Source organism: Leopardus geoffroyi, chromosome A1, assembly GCF_018350155.1.
Source record: "Leopardus geoffroyi isolate Oge1 chromosome A1, O.geoffroyi_Oge1_pat1.0, whole genome shotgun sequence".
NCBI lineage: Eukaryota > Metazoa > Chordata > Mammalia > Carnivora > Felidae > Leopardus > Leopardus geoffroyi.
The window spans coordinates 115,332,016-115,351,979 of NC_059326.1; the positions used below are offsets into that span (position 1 = coordinate 115,332,016).

Below are 19,964 nucleotides of genomic sequence, written 5' to 3' on the forward strand. Positions count from 1 at the left end.
TGTCTCTCTCAAAATAAAGAAATAAAACTTAAAAAAATCTTTAAAAAAAATGCTCCTGTTGAACTGCTGTGGTACATAGGTAAAAAACTTGTGAAAATAAAGCTAACCAAGGGAAAGCTTTTTGTTTTATTGTCTATTTCTCTGGCTCTGAAATAAGTTATGGGGTTTTGAGGGTAGAGGTCTTGAACTTTACACAAGTGTTCACTACTTGAACTTTACACAAGTGTTCATGCCTAACCCGGAGTACTTGGATTGCAGAGGGGCCAGCCATGGGCTTTGGATAGATGCAGCCCCAGGTGAGTGCAATTTCATTAGCCTGCCTTTGGCCCAGCTGTAGGCAGCTGCCTAGGTTGCTGTGTACCTAGGCAAGTGTTACGCTGCTGGGAGAATAGCAGCCGTGATAGCTGGTTGGCATTCTGGGCCTGGTTCATTCCAACTCTGTTGTTAACTATACCAGGATGCCAGCATAATTGTTCATTCATTAAGGTGAAATCTGTAAGGGCATGACTTTGCAGGGAGAAACCTAAAAATCCAAATCTTTCTGAGTGGTTCTGGTTCAACAGGTTTGTCTAGTTGAACTTGCTGGAAACAGAACAAAGGTAATCAAGCCATGAAGGGATGTAGAAGTATAGGGAGGGGGCAACTTTTTATTTTTTGAGTGCCTACCAAGTGCTCTGAATCAGGCTTATACAGGGAAAAAGTGCATGGGATTTTTGCAATTTTCACTGAAATCAAAGTGCATGTCCCCCACTCCACCATACAAAGCTAGTCTCTCTGAAGGGAGTTCTATAGCTGCAGTGATCTATAGGGATGCTTTATTAAGGATATGTTACGTGAATTTGCTTTAAAATTCTAGGCATTCTGGGACGCCTGGGTGGCGCAGTCGGTTAAGCGTCCGACTTCAGCCAGGTCACGATCTCGCGGTCTGTGAGTTCGAGCCCCGCGTCAGGCTCTGGGCTGATGGCTCAGAGCCTGGAGCCTGTTTCCGATTCTGTGTCTCCCTCTCTCTCTGCCCCTCCCCCGTTCATGCTCTGTCTCTCTCTGTCCCAAAAATAAATAAACGTTAAAAAAAAAAATTAAGAAAAAAAATTCTAGGCATTCTTCTCTAGCTCTTTAAAAAAATATAAAAATACCAATTGATTGAGAGGCTCTACATAGTAGGCCTAGCTATAACCGTACTAATTTCTGCTTTAGGCTGACAGTATATTTGTGTTGGTTTCCCACAGAGTTGTTGCCCCTTCGGGGCAGTAAAATAACGAGTCCCTTTTGTAGTGATTTTGTTTTGGATTGCTAATTCTCTGAGAAGAGATGCTTCTCAGTTCTAGGCAAACACACAGCACTCATGGTGGTGCTGGAGATTGTCCAATAGGGCTGACTTAGTTGCTACTTCTGTGAAAAGTGACATCCTAGTTTCCATAGGAGGAACTCCTGAGGATGTTGGGAGGTGGGGGAGTTATTAATAAAAACTAGTTTTGTTCCAACAATTGGCTTTCCCTAAAAAGAGTTCTCTTAGTTAAATGTTGAGTTCCTTGTGTGAATACCTCAGATGTTCATTGTGAACAGCCTTTTACATATGGAGTTTTAAGAATACTAGTGATACCTAGAGGGTTTGGGGGAATGGTTAGCTTTAATGGTAATTATAGGCAAGAAAAAGACAATAGGAAATGAAATAATTCTGGAGGTATTGAAAATAGGGTAAATCGTAAATGGCAGGCAGCACTGCTTCCATTTCTACAGAGGTTTTAGGAGCTGCTGTTTTAGTCAACACTGCTTAGTGTTCAACAGTGAAATCTTTTTCTTTTTAGGATGACTTGAAAGTAGGGCATCCTTGGCCTTCCGGAAGAGAGTAAATTCACGGCACGTGGACGGTCTGTATGGCGTTCTCAGGTAAATGTCCCTATTAATTCCAACACTGACTACTGCCTATGTGGCAGGCCTATTTGTTAGTTGGTATCCATTAGGAAACAACTGGGAGGCAAAATCACCTGTATTTGCCCCTGACAAATTCGGCCTCTTAGCAGTGAAAGGCTCAGTGGGATTTTGGTGGTTCTAGTCTGAAGGTGTATAGGATCTTTGAGATGATTGTATCGTTCCATCTGAGGAATGTACAAGCAGATTATAAAGCCCAGGATAGGAAGGATGGCGTATCTTGCCTGTTCGCAGCTAGATCCCAATCATGGCACCTGGCACATAGCAGGAACTCCTTGAATGTTGGACAAAATGACTAAAAGCATGGGAAAGGGGTTCCTGTTTCCTATTTGTCTAAAAGGCTTGGCAGCAAGGTCTGCTATCAGTGCTTCCAGGCTTCTGTTTTGCAGTCAACGTTGAATTCATTGGGATACCTGTATCCATAACTTCTCCTTGGGGTGCCTGGGTATCTGAAATAAAGAAAGCTGTTTCAGGAATCATCCAGCAGTTGTCAGCTATCCAGGCCAGCATGATGCCTTGGATGGTGTTACACTGTTGGAAGAGCAAACGCTGACCTTCTTGAGGTCTGGCTTCACGCACTGTTTTGGTGTTGTGGCTGATACTCTTGGGCAGTGTTTTGCACCTCTGAGAGTGGAGTAACTCCTCCTGTGGAGTTGGTCCTAGTCTGGGTGCAAACAATTTTTTTTTCTTTGAGGAAAGGACCCTGTCTTAAGGATACTTTATCATCCCTTTCCTCTTTGAATCCTAGATGCCTTTTTCTGAGTGAGAAATCTGCCTCCATCAGAATCTCAGATGTCTGACAGCCCTGTGTGACACCAGGATAGGTAATATATACAGTCCTTTGTCATGTAGGTTCTAATTAACTTTCAGCCTCAGATGGGTGGTGTGAAATAATATAAAATATATATATTGGCCTCTGCTCCCATTCTTGGCACAGAGCTGCTAAAACTCTTGAAATTCCCTAAGTGGTAAGAACACTAGGAGCATCTTTTGTTCTAATATTTGGTTTTTCATGTTGATGCCTGACTGAGCTCTTAAATCTAAGAATTTCCTGGGTGATTTAAATGTCTTGTTCTAATGAGGTGGTAACTAGAAAGACCAAGCACTGATTAGAAACTTGGAATTTTCAACCCCACTTCCATTCTTCAGAAAGGGGAAAGGGGCTGGAAATGGAAATAATTGATTATTCCCACATGATGAAGCCTCCATAAAAATCCCAGTAGTATTGCGTTTAGAGAACTTTCATGTTGGTGAACACATGGAGGGGAGGTGCTGGGAGAGTAGCACATCCAGAGAGGGTATGGAAGCTCAGCAACCCTTTCCACATAGCCTTGCCCTATTCATGTCCCATCTGGATGTTTATATCCTTTCCCATATCCTTTTAAACAATTTTTTTTAATATATTTTTAAGTGCGAGCCGGGGAAGGACAGATGATCCAAAGTGGGCTCTGCATGGACAGCAGAGAGCTCAGCGCGGGGCTTGAACTCATGAACTGCGAGATCATGACCTGAGCTGAAGTCAGACGCTTAACCGACTGAGCCACTCCAGCGCCCCTACCATATACTTTTAAAATAAATTGGTAAATTGTAAGGAAACCGTTTTCCTGAGTTCTGAGAGCTTTTGCAAATTTATCAAACCTGAGGAGGGGATTTGGGGAATCTGTGATTTATATTGGTCATAAGTACAGGTAACAACCTGGACTTAACGATTGGCATCTGAAGTGAGGGAGGAACAGTCTTATTGGACTGTGCCCTTAACCTGAGGGATCTGATGATACTCGAGGTATATGGAGAGTCAGAATTGGGCTAAAATGTACGACACCCAACTGGTGACACAAATTTGCTTGGTGTGGGAGAAAATCCACACACATCTGGTGTCAAAAATGTTGAGAGAGTGGTAGTAGTGTGAGAGTAAAGGAAAAATACAAAGTGAGGTTTTCTTGGGGCACCTGGCTGGTTCACTAGGTAGGGCATGTAACTCTTGATATCAGGGTCATGAGTTTAAGCCCCATGTTGGGTATAGAGCTTAATTTACACAGAGAAAAATCTTCTAAAAAGTGAGGTTTTCTTTACAGGTGGAAAAATTTACAAGTTCTAAAAAATTATAGGAAATATGAGAACATTAGAGAAGAATACTAAAAGGCTTAAACTAAGCTCTTATTTTCTAGAGCTCTGCAGTACAATACATGAGGCTATTTCAACTGACAAAAATTGAATCTGTTTTTCCATCTCAGTATTTAGTGACTGCCGTATTGGACAGCTCAGAGAATATTTCCACCTGTGTGGAAAGTTTTATTATACACTGCTGTTCTAGGGCAGGGGTTGGTAAACTTGTAAAAGGCCAAATAATATTTTAGACTTGTGTACCATATAGTCTCTTTTTTTTTTTTTCAACGTTTATTTATTTTTGGGACAGAGAGAGACAGAGCATGAACGGGGGAGGGGCAGAGAGAGAGGGAGACACAGAATCGGAAGCAGGCTCCAGGCTCTGAGCCATCAGCCCAGAGCCCGACGCGGGGCTCAAACTCACGGACCGTGAGATCGTGACCTGGCTGAAGTCGGACGCTTAACCGACTGCACCACCCAGGCGCCCCCCATATAGTTTCTCTTACAACTACTCTCAATTCTGCAGTTGCAGTATGAAAGCAGCCATAGTCATAGAAAGTGTCAACAGATGAGCATTACTGTGCCCCAGTAAAACTTTATATTTTTTAAATTTTATTTATTTTGAGAGCAAACAAGCAGGGGAAGGGCAGAGAGATGGGGAGAGAGAATTCCAAGCAAGCTCTGCTCTGTCAGCCCCAGAGCTTTAAGTGGGGCTCAATCTCAGGAGCCATGAGATCATGACCCTGAGCTGAAATCAAGAGTTGGATGCTTAACTGAGCCACCCAGGTGCCCCCAATAAAACTTTATTAATAGACAATGAAATTGGAATTTTGTAAAATTTTCGGTGTTACAACAAAAAATTTTCCACCAATCATTCTAAGCTTGAGAGCCTTTCGAAAACAGATTGGCAGGCCAAAACTGGCCTGTGAACTGGAGTTTGCCAACCCCTGGTCTAGAAAATGAAATTCAGGCCTTGGGAATTGATAGCTCATTAGTAACAGGCTGAAGCTAGTACCAACATGTCTCTGAAAAATTCCATGTTACCAATACCTTTGCCTTATAGCAAGCCTTTATCATATGGAATTAAATACCTTTTATTATTTTTAAATGTTTATTTTGAGAAAGACAGCAAGAGCACAAGCATGAGTGGAGGAGGGGCAGAGAGAGGGAGAGAGAATCCCAAGCAGACTCCTCCTTGTCAGCATGCAGCCTGACCAGAGGCTCCATCCCATGAACAATGATATCATGACCTGAGCCAAAATCAGCAATCAGGCACTTTAGAGGAGTAAAATGACTTTAGTAAATTATCCAAATAGAATGGTTCTCATTTTTTGTATTTGGAGTTCGTTGTGTATACTTTTTACATGGCTTACTTTTGTCATAGCAGTTCTCTTCGTTTTTAATGTACACCTAAAGGAAAGGTCCTAAGAAAGAACACCAGTCTTCAGTTTGCAGCAGAGCCTGATCACAGTTTCAGCCCTCGGTAGTGAAACAAATGGTCCCGAAGCAAAGAGGAAAACTTTATGTCATGAAGTCAGAGTTTAAAATCTGGGATCACTGGGTTCTTGGGTAGCTCAGTCGATTGAACTTCTGACTCTTGATTTAGGCTCAGGTTATGATCCCAAGATTGTGAGATCAAGCCCGGTGTTGGGCTCCACACTGAGTGTGGATCCTGCTTAAGATTTTCTCTTTTTTGGGGCATCTGGGTGTCTCAGTCAGTTAAGTGTCTGACTCTTGATTTGGGCTCAGGTCATGATCTCACAGTTCATGGGATCAAGCCCTGCTTGGGATTGTCTCCCTCTCAAATAAACTTTAAAAAAAATCCCCCCCCCCCACCTTAAAAATAAAAAAAAAAAAAAAATCAGCACCTGGGTGGCTCAGTCGGTTAAGCATCTGACTTTGGCTCAGGTCATGATCTCATGCTTCATGGTTCTAGCCCTGCATCTCACTCTGTGCTGACAGCCTGGAGCCTCTTTGGATTCTGTGTCTCCTCTCTCCACTCCTCTGTTGCTCAAGCTCTGTCTCTCTAAAAAATAAAATAAAGATTTAAAAAAATTTTTTTAAATACAAAAAAATTAAAATATAGAACATTAAGTAAATAGATAAATAAGTTAATTAATTTTAAAAATCTGGGATCACAAGCTCCTGTGAGCATACAGATTGCCTTCCTGACCACTGTAAGTCTACCCAGGTGCAGAGAGGGGGCCCCTTTGTTGCTACTTGAAGGATAATTCATTGAAGTCAGTGACTGTATTCAATACCCCAGGAGGTTTCAGTGGCTTAATCATGCCCATTAAAGTAATATAATGGGATTTCCTAGTTGATGAGTGAAGTTAATTAGTCACCTACTATTCCCTGTTGAGTTGATTTTTTTTTTTTTTTAATTTCCTGGTAAGAAAAGAAAAGATGAAGTAAAACATTTCAAAGGACCTTTTTAACCCTGAGCTGCCACCTCTTGTCATAGGAAGCAGTTAGTAGACACAGTGTCCCTCTTCATTGCTCTGCTTCAGTTTCAAGCCTCAGACCTGTACCATATCAAGAGGAAAAACTAAAGCAGGATGGGTAGGGGGCTGAAAGTATTGAGTGCCATTCCTGGTGCCTATCAATAATTTACTTCCTTTCCTTCAGGGTTGAAATTGCTGTCAACAGACTTCTGAATTAAAATTTTGGATCACCTCTCAAAATTTTAATCAGGAAGATAAAACCTTGGAGAAATAAATTCTGCAGGCCCCAAAGGAACATAAAAATGTGGATCAGTGCCTAGGAATTCACACAAAAGAAAACAATTGGGGAAGAGCAACTAATTAAGTACTTAAAAGAATGACAATGACTTCTTGAATCTTGTTGCTTAATTAGGGTTTTATGAACAGCTCCAGTTAATGGACCTGTCAATATTCTCTTGGAAAACAATTTCACTGAATTAACAAATCAACGGTAATACTTAGAATGTCTGCTTAGCAATTCTCTACTGCTATTTAGAAGGCCTGTTACTTTGGCCCTCCTGTACTCCAATAAAGGGCCTTTAGAATATGAGAACATTCTGTACTCCTTGTTAAGGGTGACTTTACTACTACCTCAAAAAAGGCTGATAAAATGGACCTTAAAATAGATTATAGAATAGTTGTAGATTTACAGGAAAGTTGTAAACATAGTACAAAGAATTCCCATGTACTCCACAACCCAGTTTCCTTTCATAAGAACATTTTACATTAATATAGACATTTGTTACAATTAATGGGCTAATATGAATATGTTATTAACTAAAGTCCATACTTGCAGATTTCCTTAGGTTTTACTTAAATGTCTTTTGTCTGTTCTAGAATCCCATTGAGGATATTACATTTAGTTCTTATATCTCCTTAGGCTCATTTTATTTTTATTTTTATTTTTAATATTTTAATGTTTATTTATTTTTGAGAGAGAGCATGAGCAGGGAAGGGAATGCTCTAGTTCTCAGATGATTTGATTACCCTATGAGCTCACAGCAAAGGATGGGAATTTTTATCAGATGCCTGTAGAAGGGAGTAGCCAAGCCCAGACAGGCCCTAGAATCATAATGGGTTAGAGTGTGGAGATGCCCTCAAGGCATAAAGCCTCTGAGTTATAATCTGAAAACTTAAATCCTACCTTCTACTACCTCTACACTCCTGGCACTCTGTCCTTTTCTACACTAGGGTTCCATTTCTTGCTCCTGTATAATAGCACCTAATCATGATCTATTCCTCCAAGGAATCTTTATATTTAGTTTCTCAGATCCCTAACTTCTTTCTTCTGTAATCTCCAGGGCTGAGTTAGAGGAAGAGAATGACATATGCTAATCACACATCTTGTCAGAAGACTATTTAACCCACCCTTTTTATGAGTTTAGAGGCTTTATTAACTGAACTCCTAGACACTGGGGATAACCGATGAACAAGACATAGTCCCTGCTTACCTTAACATGGCCTATCAGGGCGTACACAGTCTAGCCCTTACCCCTCTTATCTTCATCTTTACCACCCTCAGATTCCCTTCAGGCCACAGTGATTTCTTTCAGTCCTTGATAAGCCTTTTGCTACTAGGTCTCTGTGCTTGGTATTTCCCCTTCTGGTTCCATCTTTTTTCCACTTTGTCTCCTTTGAGATCTCAGCTCATATCATGTGTAGAGAAGCCACCTTCCCTGGGTATCTGAGTAACCATTACATGTGTCATTGCACCTGGCCTACCACAGAACTAGACAGTCAGATGCCATGTGTCCTTTGAAAGGTATTATTCACACCAGCTTCTGTGGGTTTACATAATTCCCATAGAGCCAAGCAGCCTCAACTATACTGACAACTAAGGACCTTCAGCTAGCTGATAAATACTACCTATGCGTCAAAATGTATCTAAAATATAGTAATGCTATAGGCCTATCTATCCTGCTTTTCAATAATTTGCCAGTAATTGAGAGTATGGACAGCACTGGTTTTATTCTTTAATAGTTTGAAACAAAAATACCATGAAAACAAAGATGTCCAATTTCCAAAGCATTTTCTAGTGGACTCTGAAGATGTAACCTACTGCACAACTATTTAAAACTAAATTAAATTTCAGGGGCGCCTGGGTGGTTCAGTCGGTTGAGCATCCTACCTCAGCTCAGGTCATGATCTCACGGTCCGTGAGTTTGAGCCCCGCGTCAGGCTCTGGGCTGACAGCTCGGAGCCTGGAGCCTGCTTCAGATTTTGTCTCCCTCTCTCTGACCCTCCCCCGTTCATGCTCTGTCTCAAAAATAAAACATTAAAAAAAATTTTTAACTAAATTAAATTTGAAAAAGTATTGAATGAAAATAATGGATTTGCAGAAGATTTGTTCCAATTTGAAACATGCGTTAACTGAAATATATGTGTTGCCTTTTGTTACTTTTTTTGGTAATCTATAAATGTCTTCATAATTAAAGTGTGTGAAACAGCTTTGTGTGTAAATTATAACTAGAAGAACTTCTCTTACTAGCAATCCTTACACTAACAAGTAGGTGCCAGCTTAAAACTTATGTTATGACCAGACTTAAATGGATAATTTTAACAAGTGTACTCTGCGGTTTTATAAAAATAAATAACTTTTGAATCTATGGTTTTGTCATTTTAGGATATTCATGTAAATATACTGCGGCACATGTGGTGCTCTATAACAACAACATTGCGTGTTGATCATGTGCCAGAATTGCTAAACTCATTTTACATATCTGAATCCTCTCAACAGCCCTACAAGGTAGTGCTGTTACTTGCCCAAGGTCACACAGTGGGTCCAGGAACTACTGTGTTCAATTAATCTGGCTCAGAAACTCGTGTTTGATTTGGAACTTTCAAGTGTGGTGCCCCCAGGTCTTCCCAACTAATTCTAATAATTGCTTGCTTTCTTCAGTCATCAACCTCACTCAGACTAACGAATAATGTCTTGCAGGGACTACTGAAATGGCTGTTTCCATCTGGTTTCTTAAAACTATTTCAAGTGCCAAATACCTTCTTTCAGGCTATCAGCATCTTGGCCATTGTTGCTGAAGCTTGAGCTTCCTTTTGCTCCTGACATTTAAAGAACAAATACAGCCAAACCCGTTAGCCTGTTTTAGCCCCCATCTATTTCATTCTGTCATATCACCTGTGAGTCTCCTACATTTTTTAAAATGTCCCTCTCTGGGTGCCTGGATGGCTCAATCGGTTAAGCATCCAACTTTGGCCCAGGTCATGATCTCATGGTTGCTGGGTTTGAGCCCTTCATTGGGCTCTGCACTGACAGTGCAGAGCCTGCTTAGGAGTCTCTCTCTGCCCCTGCCCTACTCGCTCTCTCTCAAAATAAATAAACTTAAAATGTTCCTTTGGAAGGCCTTAATGGGTCACACAGGTTTGCCCTTTGATAGAATTTCTTACATTTTTATTAAAATTATTCAGTGCTAGCACTACTAAACTGTAGGTTCAGTGAGGGTCAAAATAAGAATATCAAGACCTTTAAAAATTCCTCAAAGGTTTACTTTTTTATTTAAGTTTATTTATTTAAAGTGAGAGAAAGAATCCCAGGCAGACTCCGTACTGTCAGTGCAGAGCCCGCTGTGGAGCTGGAACTCCTGAACCGTGAGATCATGACCTAAGCCAAACCCAAGTTGGACACTTAATGGACTCAGCCACCCAGGCACCCCAAAGATTGACTTTTTTAAAGGATGGGATTCAAGTTGGGTTCTCATTTTAGTTATGCATATATAGTAGTTTACTTGCTAAATACTTGCATAAAGACTTTATAGATAAATATAAACAAATTATTACATGCAGGAAAGTCATTCCTAGATTATTTCAAGAATAATCTCCCGGGGCACCTGGGTGGCTCTGTCGGTTGGGCCACCGACTTCGGCTCAGGTCATGATCTCACAGTTCGTGGGTTCAAGCCCCACGTCGGGCTTTGTGCTGACAGCCCGGAGCCTGGAGCCTGCTTCAGATTCTGTGTCTCCCCTCTCTCTACCCCTCCCCTGCTCATGCTCTGTCTCTCTGTCTCTCAATAATGAATAAACGTTTTTAAAAAATTAAAAAAAAAAAGAATAATCTCCCTACATGCTAAAACCCCATTTGCTAAAATTGCTGAGGGTCAACATTCCTAACCTGTTAAAAGTATCTTACTCTAAATGGCTGTGTGATGTTAATGAGGAACTCTAGAAGTGATCTTATTAAAAAAAGAAAGCAGCTTTGTTCAAAATTACTATCAGAAGTAACTAGCATGAGAAAAAAATTATGAATGGGGAAAGAAGTAAAATAAAAAAAAAATCACTTGTATATGAGGGGCGCATGGGTGGCTCAGTCAGTTATGTGTAATACTGACAAGACCTTAAATGTAAATCCTGTGTTCAAGAAAGTTCAACATAAAGATAAATCTCCTAAAGAAAACTAAGTTTATAAAAATTCCACTGTAACAGGATGGAAAAGTAAGAATAACCATAACTATTGTTAAAACTTAGTAATAAAGTTTAACTAGCCCTATCAGATGTTAAAATGTTACAAAAAGAGTAAAACAGTGATACTGGCACTTGGATTACTCAATGAATAGAACCAGATAAAAGGAAGTCCAGAAATAGACTCTGAAACAAATTAAATTTAGAAAGTACAATAAGAAAGCACAATTTTTCCTTTATATAATTGCAAAGTGTAGTGACTTTGCCTTCTAAATTAAAAACCATGAGGAGTACTTAAAAGGAATGATGTGACTATTTTTAAAATTCTAGGGGTGCCTGGGTGGCTCAGTAGGTTAAGTGTCCAACTTCAGCTCAGGTCACGATCTCGCAGTCCGTGAGTTCGAGCCCTGCGTCGGGCTCTGGGCTGATGGCTCAGAGCCTGGAGCCTGCTTCCGATTCTGTGTCTCCCTCTCTCTCTGCCCCTCCCCCGTTCATGCTCTGTCTCTCTCTGTCTCAAAAATAAATAAATGTTAAAAAAATTTTTTTTTTTTTTTAAATAAAATAAAATTCTATATATACAGGCAATTTGCTGACTTATTTAGTAGAGCAGGTGACTCTTGATCTCAGGGTCATGAGTTCAAGTGCCAGGTTGGCAAAGAGATTGCTTTTATAAAAAGTAAAGGGGCACCTGGATGGCTCAGTCCAGTTAAGTGACTTTTGGCTCAGGTTATGATCTGTTTTTGAGGTGGAGCCTGCTTCAGATTTGGTCTCTGTCTTGATCTCTCTGTCCCTCCCCCACTCATACACTGTCTCTGTCTCTCTTCCTCAAATATAAACACGCATTAAAATTTTTTTAAAAAGTCACTTCTGTATTCTATTGGTCAAAGCTGTTTCTATTTACAGTGCCCTTCCAAATGCAGATAGAGGTGAAAATGATTCCATTATTATAAGAAGAGTGGCAAAGAATTTGTGGCCATCTTTGATAGCAAGCATATATATACACACACACACATTTATATATATATATGTGTGTATATATGAATGTACACACATTCATATTCACATATGTGTATATATATGAACGTGCATACACATAAAAAATGTTTCTTAATAGAAAATCCTTAGACTACACAAGAGATGGTTGATAGGTGGATTGCCTTTATGTTAGGGGAACAAGTTGGGGAAAACTGTTCTCTGAAACTTATTACATGTATACCTATTCAAAAATTCCTTCTTAAACCCCCTCTTGCTGCCCCTCCAAGTAGACTACAGCTCTGCTGAAGGCAGTACCATATAATGCTCAGAAGCTCTGGGTTTGGACTTATATAGAACTGGGTTCAAATCTTGCTTTTTGTTGCTATTTAGCTGCATCATGTGCAAGTTTTTTAATCTTAGTAAAACAAGAATAATGGTACCTTACTCTCAAAATTATGGTAATTATAAGGTATTATAAGCTGCTTAGTGATTATGTGGCATCAAAATGTATGTCCTCAGTATGTCTCCTAGTCAAAACTGAAAGGTCTTCATTATCAGCTCAAATCCAGGCTCTTTCCTGGTATTAAAGTCATGTAACATAGTTGTACCAAGCTTGTCACTTAGACCTTTCAAGGTCTTAGCAGAAATTCTTGCTTTTGTCTCATTATTTACCACACCTGGTGCACACCTCACCCACTCCCAAGTTACTGAAACCAATATAGAGCTCTTAGTCCATCTCTACTCACAGCCAGGCCTACCTTGAGGCCAGATTCCTTGTCCAATCTCCATCAGACTACGATCCTCAAAAGGTAGGCAATTTGTCATTGAATCCACATCCTTGTACTATGTCCTTCATGAAACAGGCATATGATAAGCTGAAACCTTGTATTAACTTTGGTTTCCAATGTGTCTTTGCTGGTGAGCCATTAAGCAGATCCTCAATAAATAATTACTCAATGAAAAAGTTTTATTTTTCTTTGTATGATCACCAGATGGCATTACAGCCTTATACAAAAGCATGGGTAAGTGTGTATCTTAGTGCTAACATGCATTCATGTTTCTCTATGAGGAGCAGAGCCTCTTGTTCCATCTAAGAGCTGGAAACAACAAAGGGGAGTCTTAGCCTTTGTTGGAATCAAAGGCTCACCAATTAGAAAGCAGATGTGGTTTTGAATGGAAGGAAGATACAATATTCACTGAAGAATTTGGATCCCCCAAAATTTCATTCCAGAGCTAACTAGTAGGCTTAAACATTACTTACTCAGTTGTTTATTTATACAACATACATGGAGATGTGGGATTATAGTTCCACTCTTCACGGCTATTTAAAAGTTTCTCTTGTTTGACTCTAGCCCTCAGACATAACTTAGTCACAAAATTGAAGTCACCTAACTATAATTCCCAAGTCTTCAACCAAATCTAATGAAAACTCCACACCATCCTCTCTGCCTCTTGTTAAAATAAAAACATACCTCCTTTTATCTGGATCCTTTTCTTTTAGGAGTGTCCATTATGAACTGTCCCTTGTCTAACCTCTTTTTTCAACCAAACCTTTCCTAAAATACCCTTTCTGTCAACATTTTTTTAATGGTTAACTTTGTTTATTTTGAGAAAGCAAGTGTGAGTGGGAGAGGGGCGGAGCCTGATTTCACAAACTGTTAGATCAGGATCTGAGAGGAAATCCGGAGTCGGACACTTAATTGACTCAGCTACGCAGGCGGCTCTGTTCTGCCATCATTTTAATTGTGCTCAAAACTCTCATAGGAAAACAAAAAATTCCACCCTGCTTTCTCCAGTCTCTTCATAGCCAAACCTTTTCTGCACTGGGTAATTTCCAGCTTCCTGTTTCAATACATTAAGTACCTACAGTCTGACTTCCTCTCACTGGAAGCAAGTCCATAATGTTAAGAATGATGTTCACGTTGCTAAATTTTTTGTTGGATGCTTTTAGTCCTAGTCTTCCCTATTGATAGCATTTCACCCTGTTGATGACTTGGTCCTTTAAGTATTTTGGCTGTTAAGGCAGTAAAATTTGTGTGCCTTCCTACTCTTCCCAAACCTTTCTGCTTTTTCCCCCCCTACCTCTGTGTTCACTTGGGTCTCATTTGCCATGCAGCTCTACCTGGTTAGTTTCTCAAGGTCCTAAGGCCTCTTTTTTCACTGGGCTATCTCCAGCTTATCTTTCAAATATCATTGCTTCATTTATACCATTTACTCAAGTGTGCCAGTAACCCACACTTTTTCCTCCATAAGCTCAAGACCCATAAATGCCACTCCTTTAAAATTGATGCCAAACATCTTAAGCCTGCCCTCCTGGTACTCTTCCAGAGCCAGTTAATTGCACTGCTAACCATACAGTTGTCATTCATCCACGACCCTTCCCTCCCTCAACTTCCATATTCAGTCAAATTGACAAGAGTTGAGTTCTGGCCTAAACTACTCCTCAAATTTCTACTGGTCTCTGGTCTTCATCTTTGCCCTCTCCCCTATCTTCACAGAGTACCCTGAATGATTTTTCAAAGATGCGAATCTGATTCAGCATACTGAAGATTTTAAAAATTTGAGTGCTGTTAATTAGTATTTATGTTCGCTTATTTACCTCAGCCATCTGGTGACTGCCTGTCCCTCTGCATTTAATTTTGAAAACCCAGGGAATTGGCCCTTAACTCCAGCTCTACCTGCAATTTCTCAGTCTTAGCTCAGGATTTTCACATATGCAATTCGGGAACCTCCATCAGCCTCAGGATTGTTTTACCTTCAGTCAAATTCGAAGTGGCGGCGGCGGTATTTTCGATGGGCTGGGTTCGCGATCTTCCGCCTCGATGACTCTCCACGGAATTACTGAGATTAAAAACAACGAAAATGGTATGGGTACCCTCGCATGGCGCTTGCTGCCACTTGGCAAATACGGAGGAAAATAATCATAATAGTAATCAGGTCTAACTAGTGACTCCTGCGACTCGCTTCTAACGCATACCCTTATTTAAATTTTGCATCATGCAGTTCAAGGTTTGGGGGAAAGCCCTTTTGGGAAATGGGACTCGAACCTGTAAACAGGTTGTCTATCCATTTCCCGCCACAGGCGGGCTACAGGATTAGAGAACAACGACCGCCATCGGCGCGAGCAGTACACGCTCACTAAGTAGGAGGAGGGGCCTGGCGCGCGCAGAAACGGGACCTGAGAGGGGGTGGGGTGGAGGAGAACTCTCTCGCGAGAGCGGGTTTGTTCTTGCAGCCGCTCCTGCCACCTCTTACCCTCGCCGTTGCTGCGGGGGATTGTGGGAGCCTCCGCGTCCCGCTCGCTAGGAGAGAGGTATCTCTCCTTTTCCCTCTCCCTTTCCTTAAGGTAGGCGTGAAGCGGGTAAGAATCGGGGTGGGGTGGCCGGGGGCTCTCCGCGTCCGCCGGGAGGAGGCAGCGACGGCCACAGGGGCCGTGGGGAGCCGGCGGCGCGCCTTTCTTGCTCGCTCCCGCTCGCCCGCTCTGCCTCCCTCCTCGCTGCGTATGTGAGCCGCCTGATCGGCGGCCGCCATGTTAGGAGCGCAGTGGCGGCGCAACCAGCCTCCTCGGGCGGCGGAGGTGAGCGGTCTCGGGGGGAGACACGCGGCCAGCCAAGGGCCCGGGGTGCGGCGGGAGAGTCGGGGGGCGCAAAGGGCAGCAGACCGACCGAGCTTCCCGCGTCCTAGGCTTGCTGTGGGCGGGGGCGGGACGACGAGCCCGTTACACGCGGACTGCAGCGCTAAGGCGAAGGGAGGAGCGCTCGAGGCCTGAGGGACTGACTGTCCACTGGGGGCCTGCCGTTTGGGGAGAATAGTTAAAGCAGAGAAGTCTTGGAATAGGGCCAGCCCCAGATAGGTGTTTGTTTTGTTTTGTTTTTCCTGTTTGCCCCTAAAAATGTGCCGCAAAATGGAGGATTTCGCAGACTCTGAAAAGCTTAGTGGTTTGAGGAGCGTTTCTTTATTCTCTTGGTTCACGGCCTTCCCTGTGCTCTTCGCCCATCGCTTCATAGCGCCCTCTAAGACTCCCCTGTCCCCCGCCCACACACATGCGCGCGGGATTTTAGCTGGACCTCAGAAACAATTCCTCCCCACCCCCATCGCGTAAAAATGGCCGAAAAATGAAACGTTAACGCTTGTTTTTCGTATTGCGTCGTGGAGAAAGCCTCCTGCAGTAGGCTGCGAGCCAAGATACTTGTTCTTGTTTAGAGAGTCACCTAATATTTCTTTTCTCTTTATTAAAATATTATCAGTCTGCGTTCATCTAGAGAGGATCGTATGTTGTGGGACCTTCCGGTTTCCAGACAAAGGGTTTGGAGTACCGTAGTGTAGGCGCATCGTTGTTCTTTTCATTGCTAGCTTTGTGCCTTGTTCGGTGTTTTACAGGGACTTTTCCCATGTGCCATGGAATAATTCTAAATATTTTTCCTGCTCTGTGGCCCTATTCTGTGGACTATTCCTATTGGATCAGTTACAGTTTTCTAGCCAGATATTTCTAGAACGTTTATGGCGATTCCGAAATTTCTAGTCTTCAAGCGCGCTGGAATAATGTGAGAATCGTTGATTCCCAGGTCTTAGTCATGAGATTTTGTCTTGATGATGCGTTCTGTGTGGTGACTAGAGCTTGGTTTAAAATTTTTAAGAAGTCGATAAAAGACAGTTTTCTTCCAGTTAAATTGAAACAGTTGTGCTCGGCGGGAAAATTTCTATTTTAGAGTATTTAAATAAAGGTTGAAAATACCATTTGGAAAAGTCAATGGCTCAGTCATATGCGCGGTCTGTCGTCATAATTTTTCAACGGTAATACTGTCAGAAATGAAAGTAGAGATAGATTTTGTTGTTGTTACATAAACTCTATTCCTTCTGCACTTAACCTGAATGTTTTTGCAAAGTTGAAATTGAACACAATTGAAGTACTAAATGATTGTTGTGCTTGGTTATGTAAGATTAGGAAGAGATCTTTAGCCAGATGCTGTTTGTGGTGAAGCGCTTTGAATTTACATTTCTGCCCTTGAACTTAGCATTTATGTGGTTATAACATTAACGTGTGTTTTACCCAGAGAGGAAATTTTCCCTTTATCTTCACGTAACTCCCTTCTCAGCTATATGTAAGTGAAGTTGCCTTTACATAGCCTTTTGAACTAATTGGAAAGGATTTAACCACTCTTGATCTGATGACTATGTACGTTAAAGGAGCCTTTAAACATACTCATTTTATTAACACTTTTAGGGAAGCATAAAGGCTAAGTAATAATACAAGTTTGCTAATGATAGGCAAACAAATTTTAACAACTGAGGAATGTAAGTAAATCGTCTTACGTGACTTGAGAAATAAAATGTAATTCAGATCTTTAATTTTATGAGAGAAGATTAAAGCCCAAGGAGGTGGTGGTAATAATAGTCAAATGGGCAGTGCTGTAGGTTTATTCTAGAACACTTGCATCTTGATTGGATACATGATTCAGACTCACCTTATAATAAATAGGCTTGAAAATGGAAGGGCTACAAATGTCCATTGATGGATGAATGGATAAAGATGTGGTGTGTATATGTGTGTGTGTGTGTGTGTGTATACACACACACACACACACACACATATACACAATGGAGTATTACTTAGCAATCAAAAAGAATGAAATCTTGCCATTCGCAACTATGTGAATGAAACTAGAGGGTATTAGGTTAAGCGAAATTAGACAAATACATGACTTCACTCATATGAGCACTTTAAGATACAAAACAGGTAAGATACAAAACAGATGAACATAAGAGAAGGGAAGCAAAAATAATATAAAAACAGGGAAGGGGACAAAAACATAAAGACTCTTAAATATGGAGAACAGAGGGTTACTGGAGGGGATGGGAGGGGGGCTAAATTGGTAAGGGGCATTAAGGAATCTACTCCTGAAATCATTGTTGCACTACATGCTAACTTGGATGTAAATTTAAAAAATTAAGAAAAACTAAAAATAATTAAAAATAAACTTAAAAAAGTGGAAGGGCTATACTTACAGGAATTTATTCTAAGAGAATAGTATGTAAAAGATTTGTGCACATATAGAGCGCCTGAGTGACTGTCGGTTAAGCATCTTACTTCGGCTCAGGTCGTGGTCTTGTGGTTTGTGAGTTCGAGCCCCGTATTGGGCTCTATGCTGACCTGCTTGAGATTCTGTGTCTCCCTCTCTTATCTGACCCTCCTCCGCTTGCTCACTTTCTCAAAAATAAACAGAAAAATTTTTTTAAGATTTGTGCACATAAATGTTAATCTATGCTATTAAGCTTACTAAAACTCTGAAAGATTCAACACTTAGAGATCTGCTAATTACAGTGTGGCCATCAGATGGAAATCTATATAGTTTTTTAAAAGAATGTTTTAGCAAGAGTAATCATGGGAAAATGAATATAATATTACTTGGAAAGAAAATAAAAATTTTGGTGGTCCCCAAAATACTTTTTTTTTGGTTGTTTCTTAAAGGAATTTAGGAATAAACATAAAAATAGAGACGTGCCAAAATGTGTGAGTTCTGGATGTTGGTGTTAGCTTTATGGGTGATTTATATTTCCTTCAATTTGTTTTTCTGAAATTTCCACAAGAAATTACACATATTTTTATATGGGGAGGGTGGTGAAACTTTTTTGTACATGGTAGACTGCTTAAAAGACCAATACTTTGTGTTTTGTTTTTTTAGGACCTCGTGTATTTTTGAGGGGAATTAAGATAAAAGTGAGCCAGCTTCTTGAAGTCTGAAGTGCAGAGTATTCAAAAGTGACAAAAAGTGGTGTTTATTCTGTAACATACTCTGGTTATTATGTGTAGACAAATGGAGGAATCTTAAGGCATCCTTATGTAAGAATATTGAATTTACCTTTATAGAAACTAATGGTAATTAGGTTACAATGTGAAGTGCAGCCATTAACTATTTTAAGAATGATCAAAACCAAAGAATTGGGTAATGGTTTCTTAGATATTACTCTTAGTACATTTTTCAGTTAAAGATACTTTTTAAAAATACGTATATACTTTTTTTTAAATGCATACTTTTTTTTTAGAGTTGCATTAAAACTGTCCTACACTTGGGGCAACAGGTTCTGAGTGGACTTGACTTTGGGATGGACAGTACTGAGTTTGTTGAGGGTGGAGTGGAAGGGTTGTAGACAGTACAGATTTGCAAGTTTCTTCATACATATATATACACACACACACATACACACATGGTTATTCCACGGATAACACTGCAAAGAAACAAAGCTCTGTAATTTATAATTCTTACCTATATATCGGGCCTTGTTGGATCATTAAAATTAAGAGTTCTGAAATTCGTGATTTAAAAATAAAAGTTTACACGTAGAAAATCTTAGTGGATCATTAAAACTAGAACAGAAAGAAAAGCCAATGGTTTGAGAGAATTGTAGGGATGGGGCCTTTAAAAGATACTTATAAGTGGTTTTTAAAGTTCTCTAGTTTTTGACTCACTGTAGCATGTATCTATTATAAGCATAAATATAAACTTACAGTACAATAGGAGTTGTATGATAAACTGATATGTTATCTTTCCTGGTTTAAATATAATTACTGTGGCAGATCTGAGTAGATGGAGTGCCTTTGATGTGATGCAGCTTCCTTATTATTTCCAGCTGTCTATCTTTGATGTTCTGTATATATATAAGGCTCAAGACTTGGAAATTAAAATTTATATGAAGTAGCAATGAAATGTTAAGTTTAATTTTTTTTTTTTTTAATTTAATTAAAATTTTTGTTTTAGGGGCACCTGAGTGTCTGTTAAGCGTCCAACTTCTCAGGTCATGATCTCCTAGTACTTGGGTTCGAGTGCAACATTGGGCTCTCTGTTTGTCAATGTGGCAGCCCGGTTTAGATCCTGTCTCCCTCTCTATGCCTCTCAAAAGTAAACATTTAAAAAAATTAAAATTGTTTTAATTTAAAGAGGAGGACTGAGGCTTTTCAGTAAGGTTATGGCAGGAGAGGTGTAAGGCCTTCGTTTTGAAGGATGACAGGATAATTTAAAGGTAGATTGGCATTAGAGAATGAAGGAGGAAGAGGAGGTTTAAT

At 40.4% G+C, this 19,964-nt stretch overlaps 1 protein-coding gene, 1 long non-coding RNA gene and 1 other non-coding gene across 19 annotated transcripts in view; all 3 read left to right on the forward strand.

The window, feature by feature from the left end:
* Nucleotides 1–251: 251 nt before the first annotated feature.
* On the forward strand, nucleotides 252–2,753 carry LOC123580586. The gene is made up of 3 exons (XR_006703371.1): nucleotides 252–296; nucleotides 1,806–1,887; nucleotides 2,678–2,753. It is a non-coding gene; the product is annotated as an uncharacterized LOC123580586 (long non-coding RNA).
* Nucleotides 2,409–2,608, forward strand: LOC123582026. The gene has a single exon (XR_006704154.1). It is a non-coding gene; the product is annotated as a small nucleolar RNA SNORA74 (small nucleolar RNA).
* A 12,380-nt stretch (nucleotides 2,754–15,133) lies between the features above and the next one.
* Nucleotides 15,134–19,964, forward strand: part of MATR3 (matrin 3) — a 28,859-nt gene continuing 24,028 nt past the window's right edge. For 4 of the 17 annotated variants that reach the window (XM_045445358.1, XM_045445434.1, XM_045445354.1 and 1 more), the window contains exon 1: nucleotides 15,137–15,248. Coding sequence is in view for 1 of the 17 variants with exons in the window: in XM_045445479.1 (XP_045301435.1) it covers nucleotides 15,432–15,479 (48 nt within the window). In the remaining 16 variants the exon portion in view is untranslated. Of the gene's footprint in view, nucleotides 15,480–18,589; nucleotides 18,744–19,964 lie in introns of those variants that run through there. The other 13 variants (XM_045445344.1, XM_045445415.1, XM_045445395.1 and 10 more) reach the window with 9 other exon arrangements.